Source organism: Oncorhynchus masou, chromosome 13 (assembly GCF_036934945.1).
Source record: "Oncorhynchus masou masou isolate Uvic2021 chromosome 13, UVic_Omas_1.1, whole genome shotgun sequence".
NCBI classification, from domain to species: Eukaryota; Metazoa; Chordata; class Actinopteri; order Salmoniformes; family Salmonidae; genus Oncorhynchus; species Oncorhynchus masou.
Genome location: NC_088224.1, coordinates 45,189,721 through 45,210,141, shown reverse-complemented (window position 1 = coordinate 45,210,141; position 20,421 = coordinate 45,189,721). Strand labels below are relative to the sequence as shown.

The following is a 20,421-nucleotide window of genomic DNA, read 5'->3' as shown; positions in this document are numbered from 1 at the left end:
AGAATATGTGTTCTTGTCTTTCCTTTACGAGCTCCAATATATTGTTGGTACTTTTACTCCCGGCTTCGTAGTCCTGCTTGTGGTTCTTGCACTGCAAGTGGGGTTCAGTCTCAGTGTGCCTTGTGGCCTCTTCTCAGTAGTATTTATCATACCCCGCCCCCCCCTGCTCTGAGTCGGAATCTCTGCGTGGATAACACATGGAAGTGAATGAGCCAGCGTGAAGGTGGGGGGAGCGCGGGGGAGAAGTATGTATGTGTGCGTATGAGTGTGTAGAGGGAGGGCGGAAGGGACAGGAAAGGGAGGGCGACAGAGAAGTGGAGGGAGAGAGAAAGACGATGTTGAGCAGTAAACTACGCAGAGATGGACGCATGAGCATGGGCACCGAAAAGGGGAGCTGTTGTCTACATAGTTTACAGTAGATATATAGACTGCCATGGGAACTAATGCTATGAGCGCCTCAAGTGAACATAATATTATGTCACGCACCATATCTTCAAAATTATGAAGAAGCCTATAGGGCATAAGATGGGATAACTAAAATCATTACCTTGATGATTAAAAAATCATTATCGTTTGGGTAAAGTATATGGTTATGGGCTACAGGTGCAAGCGAATACCTTATATTGACAGAGCAGCTGCTAGGTGTTTGGCAATCGATGTTTAGTGGGCTGAGTTGAATAAAACTTTAGTTAGGGGATAACGGCTGCAGTGAAAATAAAACCTTTGCATGCATGACCCTTGGCTTGCCCAACCCCAGTTCAACATTATGTGTACTTAAATAGCAAGTGCATGACTTTCCAACGATTCTGAATTGACGCAACAGAATCTGAAATACGTGACACGCCAATCAAAAGTTGTTGTAGGGGCTAGACTGAAGCACTTTCGGAAGGAATGAAAACATGTTGCTGCAGCAGCCAACACACTCCACCGCCTCTGCGGAGTAGGTCGCTCTGCATGGGCTTTCCGAACGCGCGCGTTCCTCCCAGTGCGGCAGGGAGGGAGAGCACCGATAGGGGCGTCAAGTTCGTGGATTTCTTGGCTCTAACTGCGCTACAGTCAGGCCCATATACAACAGTTTAGGGAGGCGGTTGCGCATGATTTGGATGAAAAAAACTCGGACTACATGACTCAACATTATATAAACAACAAGCAACACGAGTTGTAGCTCGTAACTGATCCTCCCCGTTTCTTAATGACAACATCATGAGGTCCATAAAAGGACAGACACATGGCTGAATGCTCATATGGGAGAAGTAAATGGTCATAGAAGATTGGGGGCTTCAAGCCCACATGCACTATGTAATTCATAATGTGATAGAGTATGTGACATGGGTGGCATCCCACATAACTGGCGAAAGAGACAAACATACAGTAATGACGCGTAGACCTTACTCACTAGTGGCGGTGGCGACCACACTCTCTGCAACCGACTGTGACAAAGGGGAGTTGAGTCAAGGCATCTGAACGCTGCGCTGACATCCTTCATGAGGCCTGAAATGCCACTTAAGGTAATTTAAGTGGCCTGCAGGCAACGACATAGAGGTATACTGTTACAGGGAGAATCATGCTTGTGCATGCATGTAGCCTGGTCATTATATTAAACTTTGATGCTTGTATAAGAACACATGTATTACTATTTTACTATGCACTAACAACTCGTGTGAACGTTTAAGCAGTATGGAGGAGCTACTATCTTGTTACTTATCTGCCACTGAGGTACATTCATTTACAGATCATGTGGGGATACCAAGAGTGCATCCCAAATCGCACACTATTCCCTATATTATAGTGCACTACTTTTGACCAGGGCCCAGATTGACTTGATATCTCTATGTGTCCCAGTGGGCTCTGGTCAAAAGTACAGCATTATATAGGGAATAGTGTGCCATTTGGGATAAAGACATTGAGTTACATAAATGTACAGAACTCCTGAAGATACCAAGTGAACTCTACTAATTGTGTAATCAGATCAGTTATTAGACACTCAGCAGTGGAGAGTGAGGTTCACCTGCTGTTCAGGAAAAACCCCAATGTGAGACAGTGATGGCAGGCCAAATGGCACACTATTCCTTATACAGTGCACTACTTTTGACAAGGCTCTGATCAAAAGTAGTACACTATCTATTGAATAGGGTTCCATTTGGGACAAAAAGCCGCTGATGATAGGCCAACAGGACAGACAGAGGAAAACTGTGGAGAGCTCTAACACTGTTAATTAGGATCTGAGAAGGCAGAGGAGTACATGCCAGACAGCAGCAAAAAAACAAACCATCCAACTTGCATACTGGCATGATCTAGAAAAACCTTCTGTGACCTGTGTATTTGCATGGGCATTTACAACTCATAAGTGCTTGTATGAGTTTTTAGTAATAATATTCCTATACATTTTTAAGGGTGAAAGGGGGACACATTGGACTAACCTAATCTATAACTCTGATCTCTCTATTTGAACTACCCCATACGCTGTATGCCCTAACATCATTTAAGATTAATGTAGCCTACTGATACCGGTATGTACACAAATGCCCATAAGGGTGGGAGGAAAAGTTGTGAGGAATCACCACCATTGCATCCACTGCTTCCTCCGCACAAGCCATCTTACATGGCCCAGACCAGCCCTTCACGTTGCTATTTCAGAGGCTGCTTGAAGCATTTGCACCCAGTAGCAGAGTCAGCGTCATGCCCAAACAGAGGCAACCCCTGCATCATTGACAATAGAAAGCTACACATACCATGCACTACAATGTAACAATGTGCTAATACTTTATAGAAAGAGCATACTGCTTGTATAAATGTTAATATTTACAAGAATCTGGGTCTGTGGGTAACTACAATATACTAGTACAGTACAGTACAAGTACTACTACTAAATAGTGCTTCATCTACTACTGTTACTGCTGCTACTACTACTGTTACTACTTCCGCTACTGCTACGACTACCGCTACTGCTACGACTACTGCTATGACTACTGCTACTGCTATGACTACTACTGCTTCTGCTACTACTACTGCTACTTCTACTGTGTCTGCTACTGCTACTGCTACTACTGTTATTACTACTACTGCTACTGCTACTGCTACTACTGTTACTTCTACTACTGCTACGACTACTGCTACTGCTATGACCACTGCTGCTACTGCTACTACTGCTACTGCTACTACAACTGTTACTACTGCTACTTCTACTACTACTCCTACTACAGCTACGACTACTACTGCTACTGCTACTACTACTGCTACTGTTACAGCTACTGCTACTACTATTACTGCTACGAGTACTACTGCTACTGTTACTGCTACTACTGATACCTCTACTACAGCTACTGCTACGACTACTGCTACCGCTATGATTACTACTGCTACTGTTACCGCTACTACTACTGCTATGACTACTGATATGACTACTACTGCTACTACTACTACTACTGCTGTTACTTCTACTACTACTACTGTTACGACTACTGCTTCTGCTATGACTACTACTGCTACTGCTACTGCTACTACTGTTACTACTACAACTACGACTACTACAACTGTTAGTGCTACTATTACAGCTACTGCTACTACTAGTTCTGCTACTAGTACTACTGCTACTACTACTGTTACTGCTACTACTGATACTTCTACTACTACTGCTACTGTTACTTCTACTACTACTACTACTACTGCTACAACTACCACTGCTACTGCTACTGTTACTGCTACTGCTATGACTACTACTGCTACTACTACTGTTACTGCTACTTCTACTACTACTACCACTACAGCTACGACTACCACTGCTACTGCTACCATTACTGTTACTGCTACTTCTACGACTACTGCTATGACTACTACTGCTCCTGCTATTACTACTGTTACTGCTACGGCTACTACTACTGTTACTACTACTACTGCTATGACTACTACTGCTACTACTACTACTACTGCTACTGCTACTGCTACTACTGCTACTGCTACTACTGCTACTGATACTGCTACTAGTACTGTTACTGTTACAGCTACTGCTACGAGTACTACTGCTACTACTACTGTTACTGCTACTACTGCTACTTCTACTACTGCTACGACTACTGCTACTGCTATGACTACTACTGCTACTACTACTGTTACTGCTACTTCTTCTACTACTACTACTACTACTACTACAGTTACGACTACCACTGCTACTGTTACTGCTACTACTGATACTTCTACTACTGCTACGACTACTGCTACTGCTATGACTACTACTGCTACTGTTACTGCTACTTCTTCTACTACTACTACTACTACAGCTACGACTACCACTGCTACTGTTACTGCTAATACTACTGTTACTACTAGTACTGCTATGACTACTACTGCTGCTACTACTACTACTGTTACTGCTACTACTTCTACTATTACTGCTACGACTACTACTGCTACTGCTACTACTGCTACTGATACTGCTACTAGTACTGTTACTGTTACAGCTACTGCTACGGGTACTACTGCTACTACTACTGTTAATGCTACTACTGATACTTCTACTACTGCTACGACTATTGCTACTGCTATGACTACTACTGCTACTACTACTGTTACTGCTACTTCTTCTACTACTACTACTACTACAGCTACGACTATCACTGCTACTGTTACTGCTACTACTGATACTTCTACTACTGCTACGACTACTGCTACTGCTATGACTACTACTGCTACTGTTACTGCTACTTCTTCTACTACTACTACTACTACAGCTACGACTACCACTGCTACTGTTACTGCTAATACTACTGTTACTACTAGTACTGCTATGACTACTACTGCTGCTACTACTACTACTGTTACTGCTACTACTTCTACTATTACTGCTACGACTACTACTGCTACTGATACTACTACTACTACTGTTACTGCTACTACTACTGTTACTGCTACTACTGCTACTATTACTACTACTACTGTTACTACTACTACTGCTACGGTTACTACTACTGCTACTACTACTGTTACTGCTGCTACTGTTACTACTACTGCTACTACTACTGTTACTACTGCTACACAAATGCCCATAAGGGTGGGAGGAAAAGTTGTGAGGAATCACCACCATTGCATCCACTGCTTCCTCCGCACAAGCCATCTTGCTGCTTGTGTTACTACTACTACTACTACTACTTCTACTGCTACTGTTACTATGACTGCTGCTGCTGCTACTACTACTACTACTACTGCAACTACTTTTACTACTACTTCTACTACTGCTGCTGCTGCTACTACTACTACCACTGTTACTGCTACTACTTTTACTACTACTGCAACTACTACTACTACTACTACTTTTATCATCAGCATGAGAAACATTATTCATCATGATATGCATCCCACTGCAGGCTTGTCTCTGAAGCTAAGCAAGGTCTGTCCTGGTTGGTCCCTGGATCATGTGAGACCAGATGCTGCTGGATGTGTTGTTGGAGGTCCAGAAGGGGGTATTCCTCCATCTGGTCTAAGGAGATCCCAATGCCCCAGGGCAGTGAAAGGGACATTTCCCTGCATTGTGTGCCATCTTTCAGATGGGGCGGGTGTCCTATCTCTCTGTGGTCACTGAAGATCCCATGGCACTTATTGTAAGAGTAGGGTTGTTAACCCTGATATCCATACCATCATGGCCACCTAATCATCCCGAGTTTCCAATTGGCTCATTCATCACCTCTCCCCCCATAACTATTCCCCATGCAGGTCGTTGCTGTAAAATAGAACATGTTCTCAGTCGTCTTACCTGGTAAAATAGGGGCCAATAAATAAATAAATAGACATGCGTCTCCATGGGTATGTTTTTTTAAACTTAGTGTTGTTTGCAATGTATGTCTCAATGAACTCTGTCAGTCACAGTACTTGTCACAACCTTCTAGGTGTGCAACGCTTGCTTTTATACTGTATCTCTCAGCAGCAGGCTTAATCTCTGCCTTGCCTCCTGCAATGGAGGCTACATCAAGTGCAACTGTAAGGTTCTGTATTTCTTTTTCTTAGTCAACCTTGTGTTCTGTTTCTTTGTGTTCTTGAACGTAGCCCTGTCTTTAATTTTTGTTAATTGATTTCACCTGTGTTAGTTACTCACCTGATCTCATCAGCTCCTTATTTAGATCAGTTCATTCTGTTTGTTCCTTTGTGAGGTATTGTTCGTTTTGACTCTACTAAGCCTTTTACTAGCTCGTTTGTGAAAACCAGTTATAGCCTTCAGTCCTAGTTTTGAGTCACCTGCCTTTTTGCCAACCTGTGTATAACCATTGCCTGCCTGTGACCACGATTTCTGCCTTCCGCCGAAGATGAAATAAACTCCTGCGGGGCTCTGCACGTGAATCTACACCTTTTTCTCCCTGAGTATTCATTACAGCAACATCTGCAGTGGAGGCTACAACAAGTGTATCATATGCAAGTGTAAACTCCCTGTTGTTTGGTATGAGAAAGTATGTGAGAAACACACACGAATGCATGCACAAGGTCAGAGTAAAGGCTGGTTTCAGTGATGTATTAATGGGCACCTCTACTTCTCTGCCCAATATGTATGGCACCCATTTCCCAAGTAAAAACCACAAGAGGAGATATCCCAGAAACAGGTCAATACACTGCCAGGACAACAGACAACAAATTAGCATGACCTGCTGGTGACCCCGCAACATCCCCTAGAGTGGACTGAGATGTGCCTAAAAGCTACACAACAGTTCCGATTGTTAAACCATTTCTAGCAGCGCTGAAATGTATGAATATATAATTGCTTGTGAAAGAATAAAGGGGAAGCAGCAGAGGGAAAACAGAGGATTTTCAGAATGGATTCAAGTGGGATATAATGCGATTTCCCATGAGAAATGTTTGCTTACATTGTGGCAGGAGTCCATACAACAGTCTTGATATCCCAATAATCATAGGGATTAAGCTTGGCCTAATTAGTTGTTGTATGAATTAAATATCAATATCAAGTGCAGAAAACAATAGGATGGGGGGTAGAACTGTGTGTCTGTGCCATTGTCAAATATTCGCAATAGCCATGGAGCTATTTGCAAACCCAGACAGCAAAATTATGATGGCCTGAATCCACACCACTTATACAAGGTTACACATACCATTTGGCGATTTACAGCGATTACAGCATCACATCTTCTTGGGTCTGACACTACAAGCTTGGCACACCTGTATTTGGGGAGTTTCTACCTTTCTTCTCTGCAGATCCTCTCAAGCTGTCAGGTTGGATGGGAACATTGCTGCACAGCGATTTTCAGGTCTCTCCTGTGATGTTTGATCTGGTTCAAGTCTGGGCTCTGGCTGGGCCACTCAATGACATTCAGAGACCTGTCCCAAAGCCACTCCCGTGTTGTCTTGGCTGTGTGCCAAGTGTCGTTGTCCTGTTTGGAAGGTGAACCTTTCGCCCCAGTCGGAGGTCCTGAGCACTCTGAAGCAGGTTTTCATCAAGGATCATCTTCCCCTCAATCCTGACTGGTCTCCCAGTCCTTGCCGCTGAAAAACATCCCCACAGCATGATGCTGCCAGCACCATGCTTCATCGTTGTGATGGTGCCTATCACATTTCAGGAGAAGACCCAGATGCAGACATGTCGAAGTAACAAAAGTTTATTACTAGAACAGGGGGCAGGAAAAATGACAGGTCAAGAGCAGGCAGAGGTCAGTAATCCAGATCAGAGTCCAAAAGGTACAGAATGGCAGGCAGTCTCAGGGTCAGCGCAGGCAGAGGTCAATAATCCAGGGTGGTGTGACAAGGTAAAGAATGGCAGGCAGGCTCAGTGTCAGGGCAGGCAGAGGTCAATAATCCAGGGTGGTGTGACAAGGTAAAGAATGGCAGGCAGGCTCAGTGTCAGGGCAGGCAAAGGTCAATAATCCAGGGTGGTGTGACAAGGTAAAGAATGGCAGGCAGGCTCAGTGTCAGGGCAGGCAGAGGTCAATAATCCAGGGTGGTGTGACAAGGTAAAGAATGGCAGGCAGGTTCAGTGTCAGGGCAGGCAGAATGGTCAGAACTGGGAAAACTAGAAAACAGGAACAAGAAAAAGACAAGAACAAGGGGTGAAACAGATCAGGGTGTGACAGGGCCAGGTTTCTTCCATTTACATTACATTTAAGTCATTTAGCAGACGCTCTTATCCAGAGCGACTTACAAATTGGTGAATTCACCTTCTGACATCCAGTGGAACAGCCACTTTACAATAGTGCATCTAAATCATTTAAGGGGGGGTGAGAAGGATTACTTATCCTATCCTAGGTATTCCTTGAAGAGGTGGGGTTTCAGGTGTCTCCGGAAGGTGGTGATTGACTCCGCTGTCCTGGCGTCGTGAGGGAGTTTGTTCCACCATTGGGGGCCAGAGCAGCGAACAGTTTTGACTGGGCTGAGCGGGAACTGTACTTCCTCAGTGGTAGGGAGGCGAGCAGGCCAGAGGTGGATGAACGCAGTGCCCTTGTTTGGGTGTAGGGCCTGATCAGAGCCTGGAGGTACTGCGGTGCCGTTCCCCTCACAGCTCCGTAGGCAAGCACCATGGTCTTGTAGCGGATGCGAGCTTCAACTGGAAGCCAGTGGAGAGAGCAGAGGAGCGGGGTGACGTGAGAGAACTTGGGAAGGTTGAACACCAGACGGGCTGCGGTGTTCTGGATGAGTTGTAGGGGTTTAATGGCACAGGCAGGGAGCCCAGCCAACAGCGAGTTGCAGTAATCCAGACGGGAGATGACAAGTGCCTGGATTAGGACCTGCGCCGCTTCCTGTGTGAGGCAGGGTCGTACTCTGCGGATGTTGTAGAGCATGAACCTACAGGAACGGGCCATCGCCATGATGTTGGTTGAGAACGACAGGGTGTTGTCCAGGATCACGCCAAGGTTCTTAGCGCTCTGGGAGGAGGACACAATGGAGTTGTCAACCGTGATGGCGAGATCATGGAACGGGCAGTCCTTCCCCGAGAGGAAGAGCAGCTCCGTCTTGCCGAGGTTCAGCTTGAGGTGGTGAACCGTCATCCACACTGATATGTCTGCCAGACATGCAGAGATGCGATTCGCCACCTGGTCATCAGAAGGGGGAAATGAGAAGATTAATTGTGTGTCATCTGCATAGCAATGATAGGAGAGACCATGTGAGGTTATGACAGAGCCAAGTGACTTGGTGTATAGCGAGAATAGGAGAGGGCCTAGAACAGAGCCCTGGGGGACACCAGTGGTGAGAGCGCGTGGCGAGGAGACAGATTCTCGCCACGCCACCTGGTAGGAGCGACCTGTCAGGTAGGACGCAATCCAAGCGTGGGCCGCACCGGAGATGCCCAACTCGGAGAGGGTGGAGAGGAGGATCTGATGGTTCACAGTATCGAAGGCAGCCGATAGGTCTAGAAGGATGAGAGCAGAGGAGAGAGAGTTAGCTTTAGCAGTGCGGAGCGCCTCCATGATACAGAGAAGAGCAGTCTCAGTTGAATGACTAGTCTTGAAACCTGACTGATTTGGATCAAGAAGGTCATTCTGAGAGAGATAGCGGGAGAGCTGGCCAAGGACGGCACGTTCAAGAGTTTTGGAGAGAAAAGAAAGAAGGGATACTGGTCTGTAGTTGTTGACATCGGAGGGATCGAGTGTAGGTTTTTTCAGAAGGGGTGCAACTCTCGCTCTCTTGAAGACGGAAGGGACGTAGCCAGCGGTCAGGGATGAGTTGATGAGCGAGGTGAGGTAAGGGAGAAGGTCTCCGGAAATGGTCTGGAGAAGAGAGGAGGGGATAGGGTCAAGCGGGCAGGTTGTTGGGCGGCCGGCCGTCACAAGAAGCGAGATTTCATCTGGAGAGAGAGGGGAGAAAGAGGTCAGAGCACAGGGTAGGGCAGTGTGAGCAGAACCAGCGGTGTCGTTTGACTTAGCAAACGAGGATCGGATGTCGTCGACCTTCTTTTCAAAATGGTTGACGAAGTCATCTGCAGAGAGGGAGGAGGGGGGGAGGGGGAGGAGGATTCAGGAGGGAGGAGAAGGTGGCAAAGAGCTTCCTAGGGTTAGAGGCAGATGCTTGGAATTTAGAGTGGTAGAAAGTGGCTTTAGCAGCAGAGACAGAGGAGGAAAATGTAGAGAGGAGGGAGTGAAAGGATGCCAGGTCCGCAGGGAGGCGAGTTTTCCTCCATTTCCGCTCGGCTGCCCGGAGCTCTGTTCTGTGAGCTCGCAATGAGTCGTCGAGCCACGGAGCGGGAGGGGAGGACCGAGCCGGCCTGGAGGATAGGGGACATAGAGAGTCAAAGGATGCAGAAAGGGAAGAGAGGAGGGTTGAGGAGGCAGAATCAGGAGATAGGTTGGAGAAGGTATGAGCAGAGGGAAGAGATGATAGGATGGAAGAGGAGTGAGTAGCGGGGGAGAGAGAGCGAAGGTTGGGACGGCGCGATACCATCCGAGTAGGGGCAGTGTGGGAAGTGTTGGATGAGAGCGAGAGGGAAAGGATACAAGGTAGTGGTCGGAGACTTGGAGGGGAGTTGCAATGAGGTTAGTGGAAGAACAGCATCTAGTAAAGATGAGGTCGAGCGTATTGCCTGCCTTGTGAGTAGGGGGGGAAGGTGAGAGGGTGAGGTCAAAAGAGGAGAGGAGTGGAAAGAAGGAGGCAGAGAGGAATGAGTCAAAGGTAGACGTGGGGAGGTTAAAGTCGCCCAGGACTGTGAGAGGTGAGCCGTCCTCAGGAAAGGAGCTTATCAAGGCATCAAGCTCATTGATGAACTCTCCGAGGGAACCTGGAGGGCGATAAATGATAAGGATGTTAAGCTTGAAAGGGCTGGTAACTGTGACAGCATGGAATTCAAAGGAGGCGATAGACAGATGGGTAAGGGGAGAAAGAGAGAATGACCACTTGGGAGAGATGAGGATCCCGGTGCCACCACCCCGCTGACCAGAAGCTCTCGGGGTGTGCGAGAACACGTGGGCGGACGAAGAGAGAGCAGTAGGAGTAGCAGTGTTATCTGTGGTGATCCATGTTTCCGTCAGTGCCAAGAAGTCGAGGGACTGGAGGGAGGCATAGGCTGAGATGAACTCTGCCTTGTTGGCCGCAGATCGGCAGTTCCAGAGGCTGTCGGAGACCTGGAACTCCACGTGGGTCGTGCGCGCTGGGACCACCAGATTAGGGTGGCCGCAGCCACGTGGTGTGGAGCGTTTGTATGGTCTGTGCAGAGAGGAGAGAACAGGGATAGATAGACACATAGTTGACAGGCTACAGAAGAGGCTACGCTAATGCAAAGGAGATTGGAATGACAAGTGGACTACACGTCTCGAATGTTCAGAAAGTTAAGCTTACGTAGCAAGAATCTTATTGACTAAAATTATTGAAATGATACAGTACTGCTGGAGTAGGCTAGCTGGCAGTGGCTGTGTTGTTGACTTTGTAGGCTAGCTGGCAGTGGCTGCGATGTTGACACTACACTAATCAAGTCGTTCCGTCGAGTGTAATAGTTTCTACAGTGCTGCTATTCGGGGGCTAGCTGGCTAGCTAGTCTTCCAGACATGACGCTTGGCATTCAGGACAAGAGATAAGTCTTGGTTCCATCAGACCAGAGAAACTCGTTTCTCATGGTCTGAGAGTCCTTTAGGTGCCTTCCGGCAAACTCCAAGCAGGCTGTCATTTGCATTTTACTGAGAAGTGGCTTCCTTCTGGCCACTCTACCATAGAGGCCTGATTGGTAGAGTGCTGCAGAGATGGTTGTCCTTCTGGAAGGTTCTCCCATCTCCACAGAGGAACTCTGGAGCTCTGTCAGAGTGACCATTGGGTTCTTGGTCACCTCCCTGACCAAGGCCCTTCTCCCCCGATTGCTCAGTTTGGCCGGGTGGCCAGCTCTAGGAAGAGTCTTGGTGTTAACAAACTTCTTGCATTTATGAATGATGGAGGCCACTGTGTTCTTGTTGACCTTCCATGGGGACCTTAAATCCTGTCTCCGACCTGTACAGACAATTCCTTCGACCTCATTGCTTGGTTTTTGCTCGGACATGCACTGTCAACTGTAGGACCTCATATAGACAGGTGTGTGCTTTTCCAAATCATGTCCAATCAATTGAATTTACCACAGGTGGACTCCAATCAAGTTGTAGAAACATCTCAAGGATGCTCAATGGAAACAGGATGCACCTGAGCTCATAGCAAAGGGTCTGAACACGTAAATAAGGTATCTGTTCTTGTCGATTGATGAGGACATTTTTTGATTTAATACAATTTATAATAAAGTTGTAACATAACAAAATGTGGAAAAAGGGAAGGGTCTCAATACTTTCATTAGTGCTCATATCTCACATTCAAAGCATTTCTTGGCTGTATTACTGGCCCGCAGTGTTGTTTGCTGTCTGAGTAAATGGATCAGTTTGCCCACCCAAAAAACTACCCAGACCCACACAGGAAGAAGAGGATAACCGGTGGTTTTAGATGACAAAATATTTGAGACCAGTTATAAAACAAACAGAAAAGGAAGGTGTTTCTGACTCTGAGGCAAATCAGATCTGCTTTAGCCAACATCCTTATAGCGGTAATTTTGTAGGTATCGGAGGCATTATACCTAAAGTGGACATTGCCATTGGCTGCACGGTATCGCTTTAAGAGAAATCCCATGCAGCCTTGTATACACTTTTGAACACTGGAATGTGAGATATAATATACACCTGGGTTAGGATGATAGAAATCTTAATTATTTGGTTGAATGATTTTTCTATTTGAGTGTCATTATTCCTATATAGCCTACACTCTCTTGTTCTGAACTTGCGGGTGTGTCTTCGTAACAATGATCACAAGAGCATCTGCTCATCGATTTGACGGCTCCAACGCAGTTCCATCTCCGACACCACCGAAACATCCGCTATGCAGGTATCTGCTATCACCGGTTAAAGTTTAGTCTGATTGAATCTAGCCCAAGGTCTCAATTTCCTATAGACTTTAATGACCTCTCATTCCGTATCTGGTTTCCTCTGAAGGCCTTTATAGTTAAAATACCCCCTGTACTGTAGATCCATACCCTTACTTTCCTGTACACACAGAACATTCCTCTTTAACCATTATGGGGACCAGTGTCCATCTTTCTCCCACACAATGATGATGGGGTGCCCATGACCTGTCTATGTAACACATATCTGTCTCTGTCTTTGTAACAGGGGTGGGTTTATTCCTGGATATCCTTAGTGGGGACAGAGTGGCCTGGTCTACCTACTTAAAGATAAGGCCTTCGCAGAGGGACAGGAAGTGAAGGAAAGAAGGTAAGGTCACTGCAAGGAGCACTGTCATTCAGAAGAACGTTTACCCTCTTTGTTGTAAGATAAGAACAAAACCTTAAATACCTAAACTAAGCCAATATATTGATTGATTGCAGACTGTAAAAAAATGGAAGTTTGTAAAATACTTATAGTTTTGTACAGAGTGTAATAGAATACAGTTCAAGAGAGAATACAATACATGTGCCTGTCATTCTCAATTACATAATACACCTACTACAAACCACCAGTGTGTGCACATGCAGACACAGTATTTAGTATTTATTAGGATCCCATTAGCTGTTGCCAAGGCAGCCGCTACTCTTCCTGGAGTTCAAACAGGAACAGTCTCACTGCTTTTTCCTCACCCAGACGCCAGCTCTCACCTCCTCTCATCCCCAGACATCTCTGATACTTTCTCTCCATATACCTTCCCTTCACTCCTCATCTGTGTTGTTCTCCCTCTTGTGAAGATGGCCAAGTGAGTGACAGCCAAGGGCTGGGCAGTGCTGGAGTCTCATGGTGTGTGTTTCAATTGGCTACCTATTCTCTACATAGTGCACTTCTTTTGACCAGAGCCCTATGGGCCCTGAGCAGAATGTGTGCACTATAATGGGAAAATGGTACCATTTGGGACACAGCCAATGGCTTGGATCAATGACCCCATTGGTGTTCATCTAGAAGTCATGGTAAACTCTGGGCCATTGTCCAAGGGCTCAAGCAACGATTGGTTTCACTGAATGTCAACGTTGGTTAGATAATGCCTGTGAATTGGGATCAATATAACATGTAGCATTGGGCATTTGGGCTGAAAGACTTTGCCGTTTGAAAAGACAACAGGTGATCGATTGTAGGAAATTGACTTTGGCTAATGCAATATCCAGCAGGGTCTACAAACTCCATACCATGTCTACAGCATAATAGGCCGTAGCAGCATGGTTTACTTCATAACCATATAATAACCACATGGGCCAGCTCAATTAATGACTTTTACAGGTGGTAAGATACCTAGTATGGCAATGCAGTCTGTCAATATCACTTTCCAATTGATAACCTATAGGGCCTCAGCACTGAGCTGAGTCGATGTGGACACAACAGGGTTCTTGTGTTTGTGTTGGTATCAGTGATGATCAACAGGACGTTGCTGCCACGGACCCTGCCAACAAAGCAAACGCTGTTTAAATCGGCAAGACACCAGTCTGTTGTTCGTCTCTGGATCAACTATAACAACAACAGTACCAGAGAGGCATTATAATTTGGATGGACGGCATACTGAGGAACCCTTGTTTTGTAGGTAGGGAGGTAAACTGATAATGTCATAACACCTTTAGAGAGACATAGACCTAATATGATATGAATCACTAGGCCTTCATGATTATGCAGTGAATAGTTGGAAAGGAAGGCCAATTCATAACAGGGGCCAGATAGTGAGGTAACCAGTTCTGTCAGGAATTAGTAGTGCTGACTACGTAAAGATGCTGCACTATCTAGCAATTCATTGGTGCCCACACTGAAGCAATGGGTTTGCAATAACATTTTGTATACATACATTTTTTTTAGCTAGCCAGCTAAAATTGTTTACAGTTAGTTAACAACCGCTCCTACACTCGTTTAGCTACAGTAGCGCTGCCGTGTCAATAACAGGTACCAAAGGTGACAAAGGTGTCTCCAGTTGTGTTTACATTTACCTGACACATCTTTCATATATTTACTTTCCATGCCATATGAATTAAAATTGAAATAACTCTGAAATAGATGAGTCAATGAGACAACAGTGCCCTGTATGTATCTCAAATTGAGTTGCGTATGACTCGGCATTGAGTCATACGCTACAAGTCTCGGCATCGAACACAGAGATGTCAAAACATCCATGGCCGTGGTATTTATTGATGTCACCATCTAACGTGGTTAACAATGGTAAACTAATTTATGAGCTGGGTGGTTTTGTGCACATTGATCAGCATTTGTATTGTCTAGCTATGACTCCCTTTACTTTCAATCATAGGCGGCGTCTCGGATTTGTCCTCTTACAATACTTCTCCTGTGAACAAACAAATGCTGTCATTCATTTTTTTCAAGTTCTCTGCATAATATTGATGTATCAGGGACCAATTGTAGAACAATCAGTGTACAAACACAAGTGCTCACAACATGTACACTACATGACCAAAAGTATGTGGACACCTGCTCGTCGAACATTCCAAAATCATGGGTGTTAATATGCTGCTATTTTGTGAAGGCTTTCCACTAGATGTTGGAACATTGCTGCAGGAATTTGCTTCCATTCAGCCACAAGAGCATTAGTGAGGTCGGGCAGTCTGCGTTTCAATTCATCTCATACCAAAGGTGTTTCGATGGGGTTGAGGTCAGGGCTCTCTGCAGGCTGGTCAAGTTCTTCTACACCGATCTCTACAAAACATTTCTGTATGGACCTCGCTTTGTGCACGAGAGCATGGTCATGCTGAAACAGGAAAGGGCCTTCCCCAAAATGTTGCCACAATGTTGGAAGCACAGAATTGTCCAGAATGTCATTGTACATAGCATTAAGATTTTTCTTCACTGGAACTAAGAGGCCTAGCCCGAACAATGAAAAACAGTTTGGAACTCGGTAGTGAGTTTTGCACCCGAGGCGTCCCATTCTGTGAGCTTGTGTGGCCTACCACTCCACGGTTGAGTTGACGTTTCCACTTCACATTAACATCACTTACAGTTGACCGGGGCAGCTCTAGCAGGGCAGAAATTTGACAAACTGACTTGTTGGAAGGTGGCATTCTATGATGGTGCCACGTTGAAAGTCACTGAGCTCATCAGCTCATCCTGTTTGGCCCTTTCCGGGGGTGTCCTCGGATGGGGCCACAGTGTCTCCTGACCCCTCCTGTCTCAGCCTCCAGTATTTATGCTGCAGTAGTTTATGTGTCGGGGGGCTAGGGTCAGTTTGTTATATCTGGAGTACTTCTCCTGTCCTATTCGGTGTCCTGTGTGAATTTAAGTGTGCTCTCTCTAATTCTCTCTTTCTCTCTTTCTTTCTCTCTCTCGGAGGACCTGAGCCCTAGGACCATGCCTCAGGACTACCTGACATGATGACTCCTTGCTGTCCCCAGTCCACCTGGCCATGCTGCTGCTCCAGTTTCAACTGTTCTGCCTTATTATTATTGGACCATGCTGGTCATTTATGAACATTTGAACATCATGGCCATGTTCTGTTATAATCTCCACCCGGCACAGAAGAGGACTGGCCACCCCACATAGCCTGGTTCCTCTCTAGGTTTCTTCCTAGGTTTTGGCCTTTCTATGGAGTTTTTCCTAGCCACCGTGCTTCTACACCTGCATTGCTTGCCGTTTGGGGTTTTAGGCTGGGTTTCTGTACAGCACTTTGAGATATCAGCTGATGTACGAAGGGCTATATAAATACATTTGATTTGATCAGTAAGGCCATTCTACTGAAAATGTTTTTCTATGGAGATTGCATGGTTGTGAGCTCAATTTTTTTTTATATCATTTTTTTCTGTACCCCTTTTTCGTGGTATCCAATTGTTGTAGTAGCTACTATCTTGTCTCATCGCTACAACTCCCGTACGGGCTTAGGAGAGACGAAGGTTGAAAGTCATGCGTCCTCCAATACACAACCCAACCAAGCCGCACTGCTTCTTAACACAGCGCGCATCCAACCCAGAAGCCAGCCGCACCAATGTGTCGGAGGAAACACTGTGCACCTGGCCACCTTGGTTAGCGCACACTGCGCTTGGCCCGCCACAGGAGTCGCTGGTGCGCGATGAGACAAGGACACCCCTACCGACCAAGCCCTCCCTAACCCGGACGACGCTAGGCCAATTGTGCATCGCCCCACAGACCTCCCGGCCACGGCCGGTTACGACAGAGCCTGGGCGCGAACCCAAGGACTCTGATGGCACAGCTGGCGCTGCAGTACAGCGCCCTTTACCACTGCGCCACCCGGGAGACCCCTGTGAGCTCAATTTTATACACCTGTCAGCAACGGGTGTGGCTGAAATAGTCGAATCCACTAATTTGAATGTCCACACACTTTTGTATATATAGTGTACTTCAACTCACTGCCTACAATGGAACAAAGGACTTAACACAGTCTGCAGAAACTGTGCATTTCCCTCTGAAGCTTTGTCTCTCCTGTCAGATCTATGAATGTAACCTAACATGCGGGTTGGTTTGCAGGTCAATATCTGCACACAAGGTTGCTTTTTCAACTGGTGCAGTGGTTCATATCTTTTCTCATTTTTTATGTCTCTATCTTTCTATCTCTTTCCATCTATATCTCATGTTAGGCTAGTGTACGTAGGTGGCTAGCTGATGAGTCATTGGTTGCACACCTCATCGATGGCTGCCCATATTTGGGCTGGCAGGAAGTCCATTTTTGCCAGAGTTTTGCTGTGGAGACTGGCAAATGCCTAGATGAATACTGGGGCTCTTTCTCTTCTCTTCCTCACAATTTTTCATTTGAAACCACAGCTCTTTTTCAATGGTGACTCTTGTTTATTAGGACACGTACTTCTTATTTCCAGTCGTCTCAAGGACCTTCTTTGATCAGTTCTGCAAGGGGCTCACTGTGATGTCATGAGAGAAACATTGATGGGAGGATATGCTTGGATACAGTACTTGTATTGTACTTGTGTACGCTTTATTACAAAAGCATTTCTAAAGTTGACCAAGTACACAGTGATTGAGGTTGATAAAGAATGCTGTGGTTACGGAAGTTAGGAGATTGTTTCTTTGACTCAACAACCTTTACTCAAAAAGTACCTTTTAACAACTGGATAGCCCAAAAAAATCTCTCTCCCATTTACAAACATGGAGAGAGGGGCTTCGTGAAAACAGTGCGATTTGATCTTGTAGAAAGTATTTCACACGCACAAGCAGACACTTCTCTGGGTCAGACGCTTCTCTGGGTCAGACGCTTCTCTGGGTCAGACGCTTCTCTGGGTCCGACGCTTCTCTGGGTCCGACGCTTCTCTGGGTCAGACGCTTCTCTGGGTCAGACACTTCTCTGGGTCAGACACTTCTCTGGGTCAGACACTTCTCTGGGTCAGCAGACCTGTGAGGAGAGGATTTTTTTGCTCTCCTTTTGGATCACAAACTCAGTGGGCAATAAATACATTCAAATGAAAAATCTGTTGTTCTCAACTATAGATGCATCTTGGTCTTTGTATGCTTAAATCATAAGGAGGCCAGAGAGAAACAGTTATATGGATGATGCATAGCTGGCGGATAAGAAGCAGGCTAAAAACAGCTCATGCTTATTTGTATATAAATATATCAATATCAGGCTATACTGTATGACGTGCAACAACCAAACGAAATGAGCCTTCATAATCTGGCATATACGTAACCAATCTAATGATAGGTTCACTCTATTATCTCAGCAGGGAGAACATCCCGAGGACAATGTAATATGTCATTAATGTTTCCTCTTTAATAATATTAGATTAATCACTATCCAATGTGCCAAGAGATCTAATTAAGACATGCAACGTTGAGTCAATGTGCGCTGAGTTCACTCAGAGGACATGATGGTACTATTAGATGTGGTACTACTCACATAAAGATGCTGAGTGGATTTCAGCATGCGTGTGCATGTGTGAACGCTCATGTATAGACTAGACATGCACAGACCTATCTTAATTGGATCACTCTGCTGTCACAGAGAACTTTCCAGATTTTTATCAGAGGCACTTGACACAATGGGTTTTGTCCCAAATGGCACCTTATTCCCTATTAAGTGCAATCAATTTGACCAGAGCCCTATACAATTAATAAGGTGCTGTTTGGGACGCACACAAATGCATATTATACAGACTCTCCTGTATAATGTTTTTGTGATTCATTAGACGTCCCAGTTGTTAGAATACATCACATCTCACTGTGAAGGAGTCAGAGTCAAATTCAAACTGCTTTTTGATAGGCTGTGACTGGCTCTGAAAGGAAATAACACTATTATACACTCTGTCAGGGTGGCTACAGCAACATGAACCAATCTGACATAGGTTGCCTCCCAAATGGTACCCTATTTCCAATATAGTGCACTACTTTTGACCAGGGCCCATGGGGCTCTACATAGGGAATCGGGAGCCATTTCCGATGCTGACATGTACTTTTTAAATGTAGGGAGTAATGAATTAGAAGAATAACAGTGGATTGACAGTAATGGAAGTGGAATACATTAGACTTGGCAAGCAAGCACTACTTTTCCATTCATAAACAACATTGACAAGTGACACTCGCATTTTTTTCAGTCATCTGAGAGATATCCCAATTTTATATAGATACATCTTTCAAGGCAGCCTGAAGTACTAATGTGTTCCATCAACTGATAAAGTATTCCAAATACACCATGTCATCATATCTTTCAGGAATGTGTCTTGATTAATTATGCTACAGAGGCGTTGTCATGTTTGTTTGTAGAGACGGACCAAGGCGCAGCGCGATATGGTTTCCACATAATTTATTATAAAGTGAAACAAACGATAAACAGTAGAACAACGACCCATGACTAAAGAAGTACTTACGTGCACTAACTCAAAACAATATCCCATAAAACACAGGCGGAGAAAAATGCTACTTAAATATGATCCCCAATTCGAGACAACGATAGCCAGCTGCCTCTAATTGGGAATCATACTAAACACCAACATAGAAAAACTAAACTAGAACCCCACATAGAAAATAATAACTAGAAACCCCCCAAGGCACGCCCTGACCTACTATACCATAGAAAAACAAAGGCTCTCTATGGTCAGGGCATGACAGGCTGTAACGTCCTGACCTTAGTTCCTTTTTTATGTCTCTATTTTAGTTTGGTCAGGGCGTGAGTTGGGGTGGGCATTCTATGTGTTGTTCTATGTTTTTGTAACTTCTGTGTTTGGCCTGGTATGATTCCCAATCAGAGGCAGCTGTTTATCGTTGTCTCTGATTGAGAACCATACTTAGACAGCCTGTTTTCCCACTATGGGTTGTGGGTAGTTGTTTCCTGTTTTGTGACCTAATAGGACCGTTTTTTCGTGGTTTCGCCTTTATTATGCTTGTGGTCAGTTTAATAAATATAACATGAACACTTACCACGCTGCGCATTGGTCCGATCCTTCATACTCCTTGTCAGAAGAGGAGGAAAACAGTAACACAGGTGTTAAAGTTATAGGTAGGTAATCCAACCACATGTCAATTTCTCCATTGGTCATTGAAGTGAAAGCAGGAACTGTGGCAAAAT

General features: G+C 45.3%; 2 protein-coding genes across 2 annotated transcripts; both read right to left on the bottom strand.

Moving 5' to 3' along the window:
• Positions 1-2,878: 2,878 nt before the first annotated feature.
• LOC135553343 (uncharacterized protein DDB_G0271670-like) lies at positions 2,879-3,475 on the bottom strand (the record flags this gene model as incomplete). The annotated part of the gene is made up of 1 exon (XM_064985495.1): positions 2,879-3,475. A coding segment is annotated over one exon (597 nt), but the record flags the coding sequence as incomplete, so codon positions are not given.
• Positions 3,476-3,727: 252 nt separating this feature from the next.
• On the bottom strand, positions 3,728-4,270 carry LOC135551449 (uncharacterized protein DDB_G0271670-like; the record flags this gene model as incomplete). Its single annotated transcript, XM_064982663.1, has 1 exon — positions 3,728-4,270. A coding segment is annotated over one exon (543 nt), but the record flags the coding sequence as incomplete, so codon positions are not given.
• Between the last annotated feature and the right edge of the window lie 16,151 nt (positions 4,271-20,421).